The sequence below is a fragment of the Chaetomium globosum genome, genomic scaffold, assembly GCF_000143365.1.
Source record: "Chaetomium globosum CBS 148.51 scaffold_7 genomic scaffold, whole genome shotgun sequence".
In the NCBI taxonomy this organism is placed as follows: Eukaryota; Fungi; Ascomycota; class Sordariomycetes; order Sordariales; family Chaetomiaceae; genus Chaetomium; species Chaetomium globosum.
This window is the reverse complement of record NT_165982.1, coordinates 392,617-410,180: the sequence shown is the minus strand read 5'-3', so window position 1 is coordinate 410,180 and position 17,564 is coordinate 392,617. Positions and strand designations below refer to the sequence as shown.

Genomic DNA, 17,564 nt, shown 5'->3' with positions numbered 1-17,564 from the left:
TCTCCAGCCAAAAGTCATTAAACGAGCTACCGTGCCGCCAGTCGCGACACTGTAGAAGCAGTAGTAGCAGTAGTAGTGGTCCAGCCGCGGGGAACGACGGGCGCCCTACCACCCCTTCTTCCGGGCAAACCGCTTGTTGAGCAGCGCGAGCACCTTGGGCACGTTGAACTGGACGTACTCCAAGTCGAGATCGTCCTGGTTGTCCTTCTGCATCTCCAGGAGGTCGTCCAGCTTGAGGTCGAGCTCGAGCAGCCCGCGGTTGCGTCCTACGTATACACTGTTAGCGAGAACGGTTCGGGATAGGATATATAAAGCGCGGTGCTGGGAACTCACCTTTGTAGTGCAGCGAAATGACAAATGTCCCTGGCAGCGGGCTGGTGAAGTTGAAGTAGATATTGGCGCGCCGGTTGTCGGGAACGTTGCTCTTCTGGATGACGCCCTCCTTCTCAAGCTGCTGGTGCGTGAACTTGTACGGGCCCAGTACCTGCTGCTTCTGCTGCTTGCGGCGGGTCCCCTCGCTCTGGCCGCGCACGTTGTGCAGGTAGTTCTTGTACGTCTCGAGCTGGCCAACCAAGTACGAGTTGTGGTCGCGGATGGTCTTGTACACCTCGTCGAGCTTCTGCGTCTCGGCCAGCACGCCCTCTTTGAGCGAGCCGAGATGCTGCAGTTCCTGCTCCACTTCGTCCCGCAGGAGGCTGAATCCGTCGCTCTTATCGACGACTCGGAGCTCCTGCAGCTGGCTGAGCAATTCCATCGCCCGGATACCCTTGCGCACCATGACGGCGTCGTTCTTGGACGTTGCAGCGGCGTCGGCGATGCGTTCAAGACGCAGCGGCCGCTTCGCGACCGATGACGTTGCCGGGATCGTTCGCAGTATCTGCACGAAGATCGACTTGGCTTCCATGAAGAATACCTCCTCCTGAGTGATGTCTAGCGCCGCCGTTAGATCATCGATAGCGGTCTCCCACTTGCTGTATAGCGGGAGGTTGACCACCCTGTTCTCCTTCCGCGGCACCTGAGCCGGTGCGCCGGCGAGCTCCGCCATGATGATAGCAAGGTGGGAGTTCTCGTCCTTACAAAGCTCTCCGGTGTGCTTCTCGATCAGGGAGTGCATGGCGTAGATTTCGTTGAGGGTGATGGACAGCTCGAGGTCCTTCTTGGAGAGGGCCACATAGTTGTCCATCTCGAGGCTTTCATAAAAATCCTGCACCTCGCACAGGTCCAGCATGAACTTGTTGACCCGGTCCTTGTTCTGGTGGATGAAGGGTTGCAGCTTGGCCATGTACGGTTCCTTGGCGTACGACGGCTTATTAGCCAAATTCTGCAACATCTTGGCGATGAGCGTCAACGTCCTCCTCGGGCGGTCGGCCGGCGTCCCATCAATGAGCATGTATGATTTTGGCGTGACGATGGCCGGGTTGATGAAGCGGAGGAAGAAAAAGCCGCCGATCAGAGTGCAGATGATCTGGTCGTTCGCGTCCGGATATTTCCTCTTGGTCAGGCTGCGAATCTGCTTGCAGATCCACCGGATGCCATAGGGCGCCTCCTCCAGGCCTTCGATAATAGTTGTCAGGAATCCGTTGGCGATTTCGGTGAGCATCGTTAGGCGCGGCTCGATAATGGCTTGAACCTGTGGATTCTCGGCCGCCTGTTCCTGAGTAATGCCCTTAGGCAACGATGCGGGCAGACTGCCAGTGTCCTGTTCGATTTGCTCGATCATGCGCTCGTAAACCTTGAGCGGGTTGATCTCCAAGTCCAGATCCTTGAGTTCGATCAGGCTGTTGATTCTGTTGGCTAACACCGACTTCAAGAAGCTCTGGCCGGGCCCTCTCCTCGTGTATGTTGTCATCATCCGCGAAACGGGTGTGTTTGCGCGCAGCAGGGACGAGTACTCAGGGGTGTTGTCGAACTGGTAGGTAAGGACGGACTGTGGCAGGGTGTTAGCAAGGGTAGCGCTACGCGAGCCGAAGGCGACGTACCTGGAACATGGTCAACAACAGGTGCTCTTCCCGGCTTTCGTACTGATTCCCGTAGATGGTGAACATGACTGTCTGGAGGAGCGAATCGATCTCGGCCATGGAAACCAGCCGGCAGAGATGAGCGATGTGTCTAGGTTCCGACTGCAGCAGGAACATCAAGTTTCCGTATTTTTGCGTCTTGTCGTCGTTTGGAAAGGCACCCTCCTGCATCTCAGTGGCGTCTTCAAGGTGACTTGCGACTTCGTTTTGCTGCAGAGCCGTTAGTAGGAGAACGCAAGACACCGAAAGGGATCGGACGAACCTCTTCCAAAGCCATCCGGTTCTGGATCAGCAGAGCGATGCGGGAGTCAAGGTAGCGAACATCCTTCTCGAGAACAAAATTCTTCTTGGATTGCGACGAGATCTTGGATTTCAAATCCCGCAAAACCTTTTGTGCTGCAATGCAGTCAATATAATGCCCATCATTGGCCCGGTACGCTGTGTATCAAAACCCACCTTTGGCAAGCTCGTCTTCAATGACCAGGTCGGATTCATTGGCTGACATGGACATGTAGAGGGCGGACATGGAGTACCGCTTCGACTGGCGGGCAGACCGCGAGCCATCGTAGGAGGACATGGTGTTCTGGCGGGATATGGGTTGGAATGAAGAAGACGAAGCGGTTGAAGCCCGAGAAGGTGTCTGTAACATGACAGACATGTTGGCGGGTGCCGTCGCAGGCGATTAGAGAAGGTCAGGCTGCCAGGCCCGAAGCCTCTCGAGATGGAATTGGCGGGAAGTAGACAGTTGCCAAGGGGCGCGACCGTGTTCTTTGATGTCGAGTGCGTTCTTTTCAAGGTGCGATGTGCGGGAGGATAGGGATGGGCTCAGCAAGGCCTTGTTGCTCGACACGTCCCAAGGAAGCTTTGACGGTCGCGGTTTGAGCGGCACTATGCGCCAATTGACTCGGGAGAGGTCGGGGATTGTCCGGTATTAAATTCGGAGTCGAGCGATAGGTTCGGATAGGGATAGAGTTTGGGGAGAGGAATTGGTCGAAAACACCAAATGATCGGAGGCTTTGTTCGCGCTCTCGGCTGGAGTGGTTCGTGCTCGGCCCAACAAGGGGGTCTCAGTGCTCGTCAGTGGGGCAGAAGGAGCGCCACAAAGGGGAGGAACGTGGGAGCGAAGAGAGTCCAAGACGTGGAGAGCAACGGTTTGCTTCTTCAAGGGTAAAAAATGCCGGACTGGAATGTGTCGCGCAGGTAAGAGGGGGCCAGGCTCGAAGTGCCTGATTAAGTGCAGCCTGGTGTGTGTCGTTGGCTGCAAGAGTTGGTGAGGGAGGGTGAGATAGATGGTGAATGGATGAACGACGGGAGTGCGAACTCTGCGTGTCTCGACGCTCGGGCGAGCGTGGGAGGGTGGTTCATGGGTGGGTGGGTGTGCGTCAGGGGTGTGGTGGACCCGCCGCAAAACTTCCGGTTGGGGTGAACCTGAAAGCGCACTGTGCAGCCAAAGCGATACGACTCTTGTCCGCCGGCGTAGTAAATTGGGGGGCGCTGGTATATGACTTGGAGCCAGGTAATGGAATTGGGGGAGAAAGGGATTGCCTCGCTTGGCTTAAAGGTTGCGTGGCCGGTTTAGGTACTTGTAGAGCGACTGATGGAGATTGATTTCTGAAATAGGCACATCCATACCACGGGCATTGTCCAAAGGGAGAACTGAAATCCTGGACCTGTCGCGGGTGCCGGCATATTACCTGGACGCCCATCCCAGGGGTCAAACAGTGGTGAGAAACTTCCAAGCACAACAAAGTACCTATTCGTAATTCGCTCAATAGCATAATGGAATACAAAAACAATAGAACCGATAACTACGAGAATGTGGGGGGTCCGCGTTGCAAAAACTTCCAGGTTGCTGCCTCGATCACGCTGCTCCCCTCCTCCATGTTTGTAGGGTTGGCCGAATTGAGCCTTCTCTTTCCGGCACTCTTATTAGTCGTTCCTGCCCTGACTACCTCTATCGGGTTAGTGCTCTCTGCCTCTCGTCCTTCCGCTGACATTCATACTCAGCTGATTAGTATATATTTGCTTCTTAATCTAATCTCGTTTTTGTTGTTGGCATCCTTCTCCCTCACCCCTTTTCCTTTGCTTTCCTCGTTGACTTGTGCGAGCTTGCCGAGTCTGTCACCCAAACAGGGACTCCATGCTGGCGAGGTTGGCCCTGGGACCTGCATGACAGAACGGAGAATGGAGCGCCAAGACAAACGGTTCGGCGCTAGACACAGTGCGGGCGGGGAGCGACGCACCCCTGTCCTCAAGTGGATCGTTTGTCCGTGGGAGGAAAGAGGCAAAAGCCAAAGAGCGCAACTGAGGTTCGAGAGAAGAGAAAGCCCGTTGTCTGGAACGGAAGAGAAGCGGGAAACGAGATGAAATCAAATCATGAGTGGAACAAGTAAAGCGGGAAGGGATTCGAATACTTGTCCGTGAACGGCCACAGACAATCGGCCGTGTTTCAACTCAAACAGCCCAGCCTTCGGTCCTTGGCATCAGCTCGTCCTCAACCGCTTTCAAACATCGGGTTTGGGTGGCACCTGACAGAAAGGAATGTCAAATGATATTTTGGAGTACGAGCCACATTTTTCGGTATACCGCGAGTTGATATTACCACGCCGTCTCGAAGCCTCCTGCCGCCTGGAAACGAGGCGGCTGGTTAATTCTGGCCAAAAAAAAGCCGAGCTCTAAGTGGAGGTGCCGCCGACACCTTCGACGAGGAGAACGAAAAGAAAGCTATGCGAAAGCCCAGTGTCTACCTTTTATTTTCCTCGGTTTATTTTATTTTACTTATTTTGCTCAGCTTCCTTGACATCCTTGTTTTTTTCCTTTTACTTCTGTCCTGATTTCTTGCTCCCCGTTCGTGTTGGCTTTTTTTGGCCAAAGTGTGCACACCCATTCCACGCCATCCCATGTCGCGCAATCAAGGGCCCCAGTACCCCATCAACCATCGGCACTAGTAAGTTACAGGCATTAGCGCTGCTCGGCTCCCACGGGATGCCCAGGGATCGCTTTGATCAACCTGCTCAACGGCGGCCTTCCCGGGACAAAGAGCATTCAATCAAGGAACGGCGTGCTGCATTGGGCGTTGCGTCCCTGACTAGCGATGCAACAAGAGGAATCGAGGTGGTGTTTCGGGACCTTGCGGGAAGGGGCAAAGCCATGTCAGAGCTGCCGAATGGAGACAGCCGGACGGGGCCACCAATCCATGTGACAAGGGGAAGAAGCCAGACTATTGGCCAAGCCGGTAGACCCCGGCCTCCCACATTCGAACCTGTCAGGGGCAAGAGGCATTGCCCCTCCATCCGCTGTTGCAGCCCTCCGAACCGAACACACTCAACAAGAAAGGGTGGGCGAGGCTTGGGCCAGCAACACGCGGCTGGGACGATCCGGACGGCTATGCCAGAACCCAACGTCTCTAGGCTGTTAAATTTCGACGCCCTTGATATTGGACATTAGTGGGCGGCTAGGGCGCGTGGCGGTAGCGGTAAATCGGCCGGCAAGACCCCTCCTATTTCGGGTGAGGGAGGTGTGATGCAAGTTGAGGGCTCACACCCCGCAGTGGATTCTGAACCACACCCACAGGGGCACTGGCGGGGAACCCGCACCTTGCAGGGCAATTTATCTGTGGGGGATCTCATCTTACACATCACTATCAACAACAATGGCGACGGCTTCGCCCGAGAACCACGGAGCATGCCGCCAGAGACCGGATCGAGTAGCTCTTGCGATTGCTTCTGCGGATTCCCGATGAAATAAAATTGTTTCTTCGCTCGGGCCGTCCTGATTGCGACAAAGCGCGATGGGTGCAGCCGACGCTGGATGAGCATGATGATGCGCCAAGTTTGGCTTAGCCTAATGTCTCGTGTTTCTCTCGAACGGGTTTCAGATCGACGGTTTCTACTTATAGAAAAAGCGTGCGGATCGTGAGTGGCGGCCGGTGTGATTATTTACATCTCGGGCAAGAGAGAAGCAATGTCGGGAATCTTGAGATAAGTTGCAACCGGTATGTTGGTATCTTGCTGATGAAAAAGCAACCCCATCATCTCCGCATTCGCAACCCATGGACGGGAGCCAAGCAGCACAGTTGATCAATGGGATGATAAGACAGCGAGTCTGTTGAGCCCATCCCTCGCCCCCCGGTCCCGTACTTTTTTTGTGTGTGGCCAGTGTCAGACAAACCAGAAAGTCAGACAGTCAGACCAGGACGGCACAATAGTTATGTGGCAGCGCAACAACTCGAGAGCCAAGGATGGGGGACGGCTGGGCAACTAGCCTTCATTGGTCCAGCCACGGCATCATCATACGGTCCGGGGCTGCAGGTGCCGGCGTCGACCAGCACACGGGCATCGGCGTTGCCCAACAAGCCAATCATGCTTCGCAGTCCCCTCATCCCCCGTCATCCTTCCCAGAGCCTCGGGACGGTCAAGCAGCATCGGTCACGGTCGTCATTTCAATGGTCGGCATTACGCCATCCGCCGAGCCTCGCCTTGAATGTGGGAAGAAGAGACAATCTTCACACCTGAGTCGGGCTTCATCTTATCCCCGGCTCACAACAACTCGAGACAACCAGCTCGTATGACGGCTCGGACATGAGGACGGACGAAGGCGCCGTCACAGTCCCGAGACGTTGGGCCATGTCGTTATGTAGGTCTCTACCACCGCAGCTGTCAAAATGTTGGCCTCAGTCGTACCGGCTGTGGTGCCAATGAGGTACAGAGATTCTGTAACCGACACCCAAGCACAACTTCGGTCCCGGCGGGTGTGGTTGCACCACCTCTGCTTTGAAGTTTCTCGACGATTTTATTTTCGTGCGAATCATCGTGTGGTGAAATCATCGAATCGGACCCTGCACACATCCAACGGACTAGGTGGCTATGGGCGTCAGGCATGGGACTCGGAGTGGTTTCGCATTTCGTGCTCTCATGTCAACGTAGTACATACTTCAGATCGCAACACCCAGCAGGAACAACGGCCGAGCCCGGCATCCTCGACGTCCTTGGGTCGAGGATGCCAGCCTTCGCCTCCATTCCCAGCTTGAAGCAGCTCTCGAGTTCGGGCCTTCTATTCTGAAATGGGCGCAAGCTCGAGTGTTAAAGCACTACCGCCATAAGCATGGCAGGATTCGAGCCTAAGCCCACCATCCTGCTCATCAGCCATGTCAGCGACAACCACTGATCCAACTCCCATCCTCAGCAGCTGCTATTCTCCCACCCATCCTCCTGTCTTTTCTTGGCGACGAGTCACCTCCCACACCCAATTCCCACGCAGGCAGGTCCTAGCCAACACTATCAGACTACCTGCCTCTCCTCCACAACCGAGTCTCGAATCGCAGTGCCCGGGTCTGGTCGCCAATCGCACGCCACGGCGTTCCGACGCAGCCCTGGGAGCCGATCCGCCTTGGCATCGCTCCGTGCCGACTTCCGCTCCGCGACTCGGAGCCGGCTGCCCCACTTCTCCAAAGGATGAGTTGCCTTTTTGATGCCTCGGCAAGGAGGCAAAAGGGCAAAGGTAATCAGGGTAGTGTTGGTGGCGGTGGAGAGGGTCAAATGGAGCCCCACGAGGTTGGTCGTTCGCTTCCTGAGATGCTGCACGCTTCTGCACGTTCCTGCACTGGTGCGTTGACGAGCTTGTCATCACTAATCAACGGACGGCAACAGCAGCCTGGGCTTTGCCCGGCCATGCTCGGTCTGGGACAAGCGCGGCATTGGCGTGCTTTCGTTTGGCGGGGAAGAAACCAGGCCCCCGGCTAGTGGCTCTCGGTTCTCGAACGGGAGGCGTTTTGGCGTTCCCTTCCAGAAGAAGCTCAGTGAGCTCAATTTGAGCATGTATGTAAATACATAAGGTACCTACACCACAATATTGGAGATTCTGATCTGTCGGTGGATTATGTTCAGCGTGGAACTCGATTCCCGAGAAGAATTCTCCACCCAAAACTGGTCCCCTCGGCACGCTAGTAGGGCTGAACCCCCTCTCTCTCAGGAATGGCAGGCGCGGTACGGTACATGCAGGATACCTCACAAAAAAGATAAGAGCGAAGACGCGAGATGGATCGGGATCGGGTAGGCCCTGCTCGGGATGGAGGCCCCGAACTTGTGCTTTTCTCACTTTCTTACCCGACCGACCCATTAAGCAGCTAAGGTATCTATCTATCTACACCCGGCCTACCCCCGGCCGACTCCCGTCATCACTCAGAACGGCTAATTGCCCAATCTGTCGCCATTAAAGTATTTTTTTAACCTCCATAACCCACCCCATCACAATCCCACTTTTTTGGCTTGTTTGTAGAAAAACAAACTTTTTGTCCCTGTCCCTCGCTGTGCTGTTGTGAGATGCTATTCTGTCTTCTGAGGAGTTGATGTTCCAACAACCTGCCTCACCTAGACAGTCCTGAATCTCACAAAACTTGGACCACACCGCCAAATTAGGTATTGAGGTACTCCTGCTGTGAGCGGTAAGAGGCCATACAAAACACCATGGCGGGCCATGCCCAAGACCTAGAGAAGCAAAGCACGGCTACCCGTCCCGAGACCCCACCAGCCCATCATCATGACCACCGGGTCCCGTCTTTGGCCCTCGAGAAGGATGTGTTAACCACGGTGACCCGACGGAGCCTTACCACCTCCCACACCCACTCCTCCACCGACGCGGACCCCCTTTCGCCTCTCGAGCAAGCCCTTGCAAGACCCCTATCTAGTGCCGACATCGAGCAACTCCCGCCAGACGACCCAGACGATGACGACGACGACGATGGCGCTAACCAAAACAACAAAAACAATGACCCGCTCCACCTCACCCGCACCCGCACCTCGGCCATCTCTTCAGCCTCCCGCCTACCAGACTTTGAAGTCACGCTCGAAGCCGACGACCCCGAGAATCCGCGGAACTGGTCAGTTGCCCGGCCCATCCCATTGTTTACCTCACCCACACACACCCCCACATAACCCCCCCCCCGCCCCAAAACAACACCTAACCTCCCCCCCTTCCCCACGCAGGCCCCTCTGGTACCGCGCGTACACGGTCCTCTCGGTATCCTACGCCACCTGGGTGGTGGTGCTGTACTCGACCAGCTACACGGCCAGCATCCCGGGGGTCATGGCCGAGTTTGGCGTCACCAGCCGCCCGCTGGCCACCCTGGGCCTGACCTCGTACCTGCTGGGCCTGGCGGCGGGCAGCGTGGTGGTGGCCCCCATGAGCGAGATCTACGGGCGGCGCGTGGTGTATCTGGTGTGTTTGGGCGTGTTTGTGGTGTTGATTGTGCCTTGGTAGGTTTTTTTTCTTTTTTTTTTCTTCTGGTGTTTTTTTTGTTGTTACTGTTTCTTACTTTCTCTTCTTTTTGGGGGGTTGGGTTGGGGGGTTGGTTGTGGTTTTTGGTATGCTCATGGGTATTTGTTTGCGGTTGCTTACGAGGTTCGATCTTGTTGCGAAGCGTGCATGGTGGCTGACGTTACTCTAGTGGGCTGGCAAACGGGCTGGCGGAGCTGGTCGTGGTCCGGTTTATTGGGTAGGTCTTCAACCCTTTTAGATCAAGAGATCTCCCAAACTAACACGCACAGGGCCGTCTTCGGCGCCGCCATGATTTCCAACAGCCCCGGCACGGTGGTCGACATTGCCGGCCACGAGACGCTGGCGTTGTGCATGTCGTGGTATAGTATCGCCCCTTTAAACGGACCAGTGACGGGCCCGCTGATCGGAGGGTTTGTGTACGAGTACCTGGGGTGGCGCTGGGCGAACTGGATCGCCCTGATTCTTGCGGGCGTCGCCGTCGTCATGATGGCCCTGGTCAAGGAGACGTACGCGCCGGCGCTGCTCAAGAAGAAGGCGGCCAAGATGCGCAAGGAGACGGGCGACGACAGGTGGTGGTGCCGCCATGACCAGCGCATCTCCACCCTGGACTTGCTCAAGACCAACCTCAGCCGGCCGTTTGTGCTCGCCGCAACGGAGCCCATCTTGTGGTTCTTTAACATCTGGTCAGTCCCTTCCTCCTGAACCCCTTAACCCCCCCAACCAACTAACCCCTTACCCAGGATCTCCGTCATATACGGCATCCTCTACCTCTGCTTCGTCGCCTACCCCATCGTCTTCACCCAACACCGTGGCTGGTCCGTCTCCATGACCGGGCTCGCCTTCCTCGGCATCGGCATCGGCACGCTCTTGGGCATCGCCATGGAGCCCGTCTGGCGCCGCCTCATCAACAACTCGCCCAAAAAAGACCCCGACACGGGCCGCGCCGCCCCCGAAGCCACGGCCCTGGTCATGTGCATCGGCGCGCTCCTCACCCCCTTAGGCCAGCTCGTCTTCAGCTGGACCTGCCTCCCCGCCACCATCCACCCGGCCATCCCCATCGCCTTCGGCATCCCCTTCGGCATGGGCAACACCCTTTCCTTCATCTACGGCTCCAACTACCTCGCCGGCGCCTACGGCATCTACGCGGCCTCCGCCATGGCCGGCAACGCCGTCATGCGCTCCGTGTTCGGCGCCGCCCTGCCGCTGGCCGGGCCCGCCATGTACGCCGCGCTGACGCCCCAGTGGGCGGGGACGTTGCTGGGCCTGCTGGAGGTGCTGCTGATTCCGATCCCGTTCGCGTTTTATCGCTATGGGGACCGGATCCGTGATCGGAGTCGCGTGATCAGGCAGATGCGGGAGGAGAAGGCGAGGGGGGAGAGGAGGGCGGCGAGGTTGGCGGCCAGGAGGGAGAGGGCGGAGAAGAGGGCGGCGGTGGAAGCGATAGTGGAGGGTGTGGAGGGGGCTGAGGCTTCTTCTTCTTCTCCTGTGGCTTCTGTGGTTGGGGGTGCGGGGAAGAAGGGGGAGGAGGAGAGGGAGCATGCAGCTGCGCAAGGGGCGAGGATGGCTTGATGGGATGGGGACGGTAAAAGGGGGTGGTGTTTTCAAGGTTTCAAAAGCGGCTGGATTGGGCAAAGGCGTTAAAAGTAATTATATACAATTATATACATAATCTAGTCATGTAGACAGTTTGGCGCGTCCTTGGTTGGGCATACGCCATCATCAACGCTGGTCTGTGGTAGAGCAATACAACTTTAAATCATCCATGATTTGCAGTAAGCCTTGGGCGCGGGTTCAACCACATTGCCATTTGGGTCTACTCCCGCAAGGTTCACTCACCCAGGCACAGGACTGTTGCTGCTTGGAGTTCAATTTCAAGTCGTGTTCGTTGGAATGGCTCAGAGCTAAGAATCGCCGTCGTGCGGCTAGCTAACTACCGAGTGCTATGAACCGCCTGCTCGGCTCGCCGTGATTCGGCAACGCTATCAACCTCCATTACGACGCAAGCCTCGATTGCAGAACATATGCTGCCTCGTATGAGTTCCCAAGATCTCCCAATCCTCCCCCCGGCCGGCCCACACGAATGATGCGCATCTGTCGCGCCTAGTGTATAGCCAGCCCCCAACCCGAGTCGAAAAAAAGAAAAAGAACAACAAATGAACCATTGAAGCAAAAGCCGTGTGTGATGATCTTCCAGCCCCAAACAATGCAAGACGCTAACAGCCCGACGCCGTGGCCCTGGCCTGCCGACGCTTTACCCGCCCCTGTTTCCCCCTGTGTCCCCCTTATTACCGCGCATAGATGATATGATACACCCCGCCTCAACGAGGCCCAGCAAAACAAAGCAAAGCAAACGCCTGGAAGCCCCAATGCCCGACCCCATGACCATGTACAACCGGCACACTCTTCCCAATCAGCCAACGAACAACATCAACAGTAACATCTATTTCACATCGCCATACCGGGCGCGGCCCCCTGAGCCGGTGGCCCACTCAGCGAGAGGAGGCCCGCGGCAGCCGAGTCAGCGCCTGTCTTGGACGCCATCAGGGCGAGTTTCTCGCGCTCGGCCTTCTCGCGATCGCGCTGCTCCTTCTCGAGCTTGGTGATGCGCGGTTTTCTAACCGTGCCGCCGCGCGAGCCCGGCCCGCCACCCCTGCCGCGTCCGCTGCCCTCGCCGCGGACCGCGCCGCCCCTGCTGCCCCTACCACGGCCGCCGCGACCACGCCTCGGGCGCTCCTCGGACGCGGCGGGCTTCTCGACCTCCGGGATCAGCGGGCCCGAGTAGACGAAGAAGCCGTCCTTGCTGGCGGCGGCCTGTTCCTCCCAGAGCAGCTCCGAGTCGTCGACAAAGTCGTCCTCCTTGTCGTATTCATCCTCCTTGAAATTGCGCTTCTTTCTCGCGGGTTTGGTGGCCGGCGCGCCGTTGCCGTTGCCGGTGCCGGTACCGGTCCCGTTACCCATGCCGCCCATCTCGACGTTGCTCTCGCCGGCATCCGACGCCTGCAAAATGTCCTCGTCCATCTCCTCGCCCGAGTCGACGGCCGCTACCCGTCTTCTCGAGCGCGGCGGTGGCGGCGGCGATGCGGGCCTTGCGCTCCCGACTGGCGGCCAGGCGCGGGTGCAGGGCGTCCCACCCGTAGTGTTCCTCGGCCATACGCATAAAACTAACATACTTATTGCTCTCGCCCGGAACGAGCGGAATGTGCAGCGAGATGCTAGGCGCCTCCGTCTCCTCGCCGGGGCGAGCTTTACCGAAGTCCAGGATCGAGCGCTCACCGCTGGGCAGGGGTGGGAGGGCGTCCTTCAAGCTGCTAAGCTTGGGAGACGACGATGAGGAGCTGCGCGCTTTCTTCTGGGACTCGCGCTCCTGCTGAACGACGGCGGCGATCTTTTTGCTCTGCGCGGCGGCGGCCTGGACCGGTGCTGCGGCGGCCGACATGGCGCTGGGGATTGACGTCATGCTGGTGAATGAATTGGTCTTCGACTCCTGTTTGCTAGTAGTAGGTACGGGAGGCGGGGGAGGCGGGGGAGGGCGCCTGGCGTCGGTCAAGGCGGGCTTGGGCATTGACTGAGGAGTGCTCCGCACGGCGTTGGAGGGTGATGGGGGCATAGAAGTCGAGTCCTGGAACCGCGGTTGAGAGGTGGGGTTGGTATATGCGGGGCGAGGCGAGATAACGCTAGGCACCGGCTGGGGGTCTACCAGGCTGGCAATCGAAGGAGATGCGCTGGCCCGGTTGGTAATCTGGGTGGGCGCACGTGGCGATCCGAGGGGACCCGTGCCATAGGGGTCACGCGTTGCCATTGACTCCCTGATCGGATCATATCCGCCCCTGATAGGATCAAACATCTGTCTGGCAGGCGGGGCAGCGGGCTGGGGTTTGGGTTGTTCGGGGTCTCCGTTCAGTATGTTCATCATGTTCATGGACCCGGAAGTGCTCTCCCGCTTGGGGACGGTGGGCGGGGCGGTTGGCGCGAATCCGATATCGGTGGGGGTGGTGCGGGAATCCAAAGACATGCGCATCGGGGTGAGCTCGGTGATTTTGGTCTGCCGGGGCGGGCCTGATGCGGACCGGGCGTCCATCTCGGAATTGGCGTCGCTAGCCTCGTTGGTGGCGGCCTTGCGCTTCCTCTGAACTGGCGGGGCATTTGGATCCTTAGGCTTCCGCGGCCGCCGCTGTTTAGGGGCCTCGGCAGCGTTCGCGGAACTGCCATCGGCGGGGACCTTGGGCTTGACGGTGCTGCCGGGTTTCCTGCCGGGCTTCTTGCGAGGTAGGCCGGCGGCGGTCAGCGGGACATTCTGGACGGGTTCGGCGGGTTGGTGTTGTTGCATGATGGTAAATCGAGCTACTGAACTGGGATCGACAATGATCTCATCCATCTCAATATTAGCTCGACCGGCGTGGAGCATCCGGGTAGGAGAGCCGGGCTCTGACAGGGCAGACGGCGGCGATGAGAGGGAGGGCGAAGAACTGTAATGTTGTTGCTGTTGCTGTGGTTGTGGTTGTGGTTGCTGCTGCTGCATCGTAATATTCCCGTTCGCCGCTCCCAAAGGGAAAGAAAGAGAGAGAAACGAAGTCGGGATCGGTGGGGAACGTGATGACGAGAAAACGAAGGAAACGAAGAAAACGGCTAAAACACTGTCCCCGTAGACACGCCAATATATCGAGGCTTGCTGACAACAATTCCCGGCAAGAACAAAGATAGGTGGAAAGATGTCAACACCAAAGAGCCAAACAGATGTTGCTGGCACAAAACCCCTTGCACAAGCCGCGTCGCCAATTGGCGCGTGGTGTGGTGTTGAAGGGAAACAGCCTCAGGGACTACTGCGACCCTCTGATAGGTTGCCTGATCCCCAAAGCTGGAGGTGCCTGGACTCTTCTCTGCGGAGAGCTGCAGAAACCAAAGGGGGGGTGCTTGGGTTGGCTGATTGGTGGGAATAGGTCCGAGCGCCAGGGTCGGCAAGGCGGGCTGCTTTTTATGATGACCTTTGGGGGTTGAGCTGCAGAGGTGGAGTTGCACCCTCTGAATGGCTTCAGGTCCGCGGATGTTGGACTGCGGTCGGCAGCCCCCTCGAAAAAAAAAACTAGGGAATCGAACCCAGCGTGTGGCGATACTAGCGATCAACGTGGATGGTTCAATTCAGCAAACTCAGCCGAATCTAATATGCTTCTTTGCACGATGAAAATAGGGGAAGAAGGAGACGCTCGAGATGGGTTTTGCACTCTATGTGCAAAATGTCGGTGGGAGTTGGGTGTGTTGGGAGGGGAAAAGAGCGAAGAGGAGAAGAGGAAATTTTGGGGTGCGACGGGGCGAAGAGAGAATGGGGATGGGCTCTCTTTTTGGAACTTTGATTATTTCGCAGCTGGCGAGGGAAAACCGGGGCTCTGACCACCTCAGGAACGTCACGGACGCAAGGGAAATTTTATTCTGGAAAAAAGGCGAATTAAACCACCAAGATGGACCGGGCGGGCAAGCTCGATGGGCGCTGCCGAAGGGAGCCCAAGGGGGGGCAGACTCGACTCGCAGGCAGGGCGGTGGAAGGACGGAGGCGGAGGGGAAGGGGAGGGGCCGAATGGGGAATGGGGAAACACAACGAACGAAACATCAAAGACCATGCACCACCATGGACCACGGACCATGGATGGAACCGCCGGATGGAATTGGGGCCTGGATGGGTGCATTAATTGACTTGAACGGGCATGAGGTGGCCGGGGAAAGAGGAAGGGGGGGGCAAGTCAGGTTGCCGATGGAGCCAAGCGATGACCGAGAAAGGGAATGGATGGGATAAAAAAGACATCTTCTCGCAGCTGGCAACGGTGGACAGCGATGGATGCGGGCGCGATACGGTAACGCAACAACTCCACGGCAGGTCGCGGTAATGTACAGTGCCGAGAAGGACGGCGGGATGGGAAACCAAAACCAGAAAAGCCAGTCATCAAGTCACTCGCCAGGCTTGCCAGGCCACGGAACCGAATCGTGGATCCCTTTTGCCATCGGTCATGAGCGAACATGCCGCCGGCTGCAGAACAGGGCTGCACAAGCCGAGCTCTTGGCTCAGCCCGGGGATGAATTGTCGGGGCATCACTTTTTTAATGGTGTGACAAGGATCTGGACCTGGCTGCCTCTCCCGTTCGCTGCTTTCGAGCGCGGGTGGAGCTTTAAGCTTCCGAGCCGAGAAGGCGGAAGAGGCTCGCGCGCCCGCCTGCACCTCGCGCACGGTTCCAGGTGGTACGTTATGTTACGAGGTACGTACCTGATACATCATCCATCCTTCCCGTTGGCTGACCCCACCTCCGTTTCGAATCTGGTGTGGGTGCTGCGTGACATCCATCTGAAAAGAAGCCGCGAGCTCCACATGTCAGAGACAAAACAACCGCGCTACGAACAGGGGTACACGGACCCTCGCACGGTGGGGGATCGTACACGCGCCGCGCTCCAGCATTTGGACAAGCCGATTGCAAGCTGCGGCCTGAGATGCCAACCAACTGGGCGGCTTGATAGAATAAGCGCGGAGTTTCAAAGTTGGTTCGCGAAACCAACTCCAGCGATAAACTCGGTGATAAAATCATACACCTCTTACAGTGTTGCTTGCACAAACCTCAAATGTGTCTCCAGAGATGGATATGGAAAAGTAATAAATAACTACACTTGTTACCTGTGGTTACCTAACAAATACGTCCCGAGCCAAATACCAACACTTGGTCCGTGCCCTACGGCGGAGATAAGATAAGGCTGCTTACGGCCCGAGAAACACCACCGGGACGAAACTGCGACAACTTTTCTCGTCAAATCAAGTCAAATCAAGAACAGCACGAAACTACAGTTTTCGGAAATTATCTCCTTAGCTACCCGAACATAGAGATTCTACCGTGGCCATCAACATGGATGCCACCCTAGGTATTTTGGACATCGATGCGAGAGAGATCAACGATGTTGCCCCGCCAAAGCCTCGCGCAGCATCGACGGGCTTCCCCGCGAGCAAGAAGCGAGTGTCAGCCTTCAAGAAACAGTCACAGGGAAATCCATCCACTGCTTCACCTGTTCCCACATCTGGAAACTCTCCGGCTCAGACATCAACTCCCAGGAGAGATGCAAAGGTGGACGAGCGACGAGGGATTGATGAAGAGAACAAAGCCGTCCTCGACTCCATGACGCCCGAAGAGATTGCACAAGCGCAAAGGGACCTAATCAGCGGGACAAATCCCAGACTTCTCCAAATGCTGTTGAGGCGCGCAAACCTAGACGAGCCGACCGGGCCGTCACCATTCGATGTGGCGGCCCCCGAGAGCCTACCAACCCCGAATCCCCCTGCACCACCACCACCATCTACGAAACCGCGACAAGTCACGATCGAGGACGTTCCCGAAGAGATCCACGAAACCAGACCCAAACCAACTCCCGTAAGCAACAATAATAACGTGCTTAAAAAACCCGTCGTCGACTTCGACGAAGACGCCGAGCCACCCGTGCCGCCCCCCAACCTCTTCCCAGTGACCTCTATCGGTCGGCTCAAACGCGCAGCCCCCAAACCCGCACCACCCACACCCCCAGCCACGGCCACCGCCATCACCAACGACACAAACAACAACCCCCTCGCCGCCGACATACCCCACAACACACACTTCCCGCCCGCGCCCACCGTCCCCGACCTCGACCCCTCCGACCCCAACTTCCTCGAAAACATGCACCAAAAGTTCTTCCCCACCCTCCCCGCGGACCCCTCCAAGCTCGCGTGGATGGCGCCCCTCCCCACCCCGGACTCGGCCGCCGACCGCGAGTCGCCCTACTACCCGGGGCAGGACTCGCTGCCCGTGTCGGCGCTGCGCTTCGACTTCCGCGGCGCGCTGGTGCCGCCGCGCGCCAGCCGCCTGATCCCCGTGTCCAAGGGGCTGCACCACCACGGCGAGGCCCCCGAGGCCGCCGGGTACACGGTGCTGGAGCTGGCCCGCCTGGCCCGCTCGGCCGTCGCGTCGCAGCGCTGTCTGGCGTATCAGACGCTGGGGCGGGTATTGTATCGGTTGGGGAAGGGGGAGTGGGGGCAAGGGGTGGGTGGCAGGGGCGGGGAGGAGGATGATCTCGCGTTTGGGTTGTGGAGGTGTTTAAAGGAGGGGAGGGTGCTGGAGAGTTTGGAGGAGGAGGCTGGGTTGCCCGAGTGGAAGGGCCATATGAGCAGTAAGGCTTATGCGACGGAGGCGTTGTGGTTGTTTGAGAAGGGCGGGTGGAAGGAAAAGTGGAGGGGGATGTAGCGTGTGGGGGGGTTATGGTATGGTATGG

The 17,564-nt window shown here is 57.7% G+C and overlaps 6 protein-coding genes across 6 annotated transcripts; 2 read left to right on the top strand and 4 right to left on the bottom strand.

Annotated features, from left to right (window-relative positions):
- Window positions 1–105: 105 nt before the first annotated feature.
- Window positions 106–2,595, bottom strand: CHGG_09703 (uncharacterized protein; the record flags this gene model as incomplete). Its single annotated transcript, XM_001227629.1, has 5 exons — window positions 106–266; window positions 334–1,927; window positions 1,980–2,228; window positions 2,281–2,414; window positions 2,475–2,595. 5 exons carry the CDS (start codon window positions 2,593–2,595, stop codon window positions 106–108), a joined length of 2,259 nt encoding a protein of 752 aa, XP_001227630.1.
- A 2,866-nt stretch (window positions 2,596–5,461) lies between these two features.
- CHGG_09702 (uncharacterized protein) lies at window positions 5,462–5,836 on the bottom strand (the record flags this gene model as incomplete). The annotated part of the gene is made up of 2 exons (XM_001227628.1): window positions 5,462–5,631; window positions 5,695–5,836. The coding sequence occupies 2 exons, from the start codon at window positions 5,834–5,836 to the stop codon at window positions 5,462–5,464; spliced, it is 312 nt and encodes a 103-aa protein (XP_001227629.1).
- Window positions 5,837–6,395: 559 nt separating this feature from the next.
- Window positions 6,396–6,645, bottom strand: CHGG_09701 (uncharacterized protein; the record flags this gene model as incomplete). Its single annotated transcript, XM_001227627.1, has 2 exons — window positions 6,396–6,421; window positions 6,561–6,645. 2 exons carry the CDS (start codon window positions 6,643–6,645, stop codon window positions 6,396–6,398), a joined length of 111 nt encoding a protein of 36 aa, XP_001227628.1.
- A 1,837-nt stretch (window positions 6,646–8,482) lies between these two features.
- CHGG_09700 (uncharacterized protein) lies at window positions 8,483–10,862 on the top strand (the record flags this gene model as incomplete). The annotated part of the gene is made up of 5 exons (XM_001227626.1): window positions 8,483–8,895; window positions 9,002–9,271; window positions 9,463–9,510; window positions 9,563–9,976; window positions 10,034–10,862. 5 exons carry the CDS (start codon window positions 8,483–8,485, stop codon window positions 10,860–10,862), a joined length of 1,974 nt encoding a protein of 657 aa, XP_001227627.1.
- An 876-nt stretch (window positions 10,863–11,738) lies between these two features.
- Window positions 11,739–13,812, bottom strand: CHGG_09699 (uncharacterized protein; the record flags this gene model as incomplete). The annotated part of the gene is made up of 2 exons (XM_001227625.1): window positions 11,739–12,435; window positions 12,620–13,812. The coding sequence occupies 2 exons, from the start codon at window positions 13,810–13,812 to the stop codon at window positions 11,739–11,741; spliced, it is 1,890 nt and encodes a 629-aa protein (XP_001227626.1).
- Window positions 13,813–16,171: 2,359 nt separating this feature from the next.
- CHGG_09698 (uncharacterized protein) lies at window positions 16,172–17,536 on the top strand (the record flags this gene model as incomplete). Its single annotated transcript, XM_001227624.1, has 1 exon — window positions 16,172–17,536. One exon carries the CDS (start codon window positions 16,172–16,174, stop codon window positions 17,534–17,536), a length of 1,365 nt encoding a protein of 454 aa, XP_001227625.1.
- Window positions 17,537–17,564: the final 28 nt, after the last annotated feature.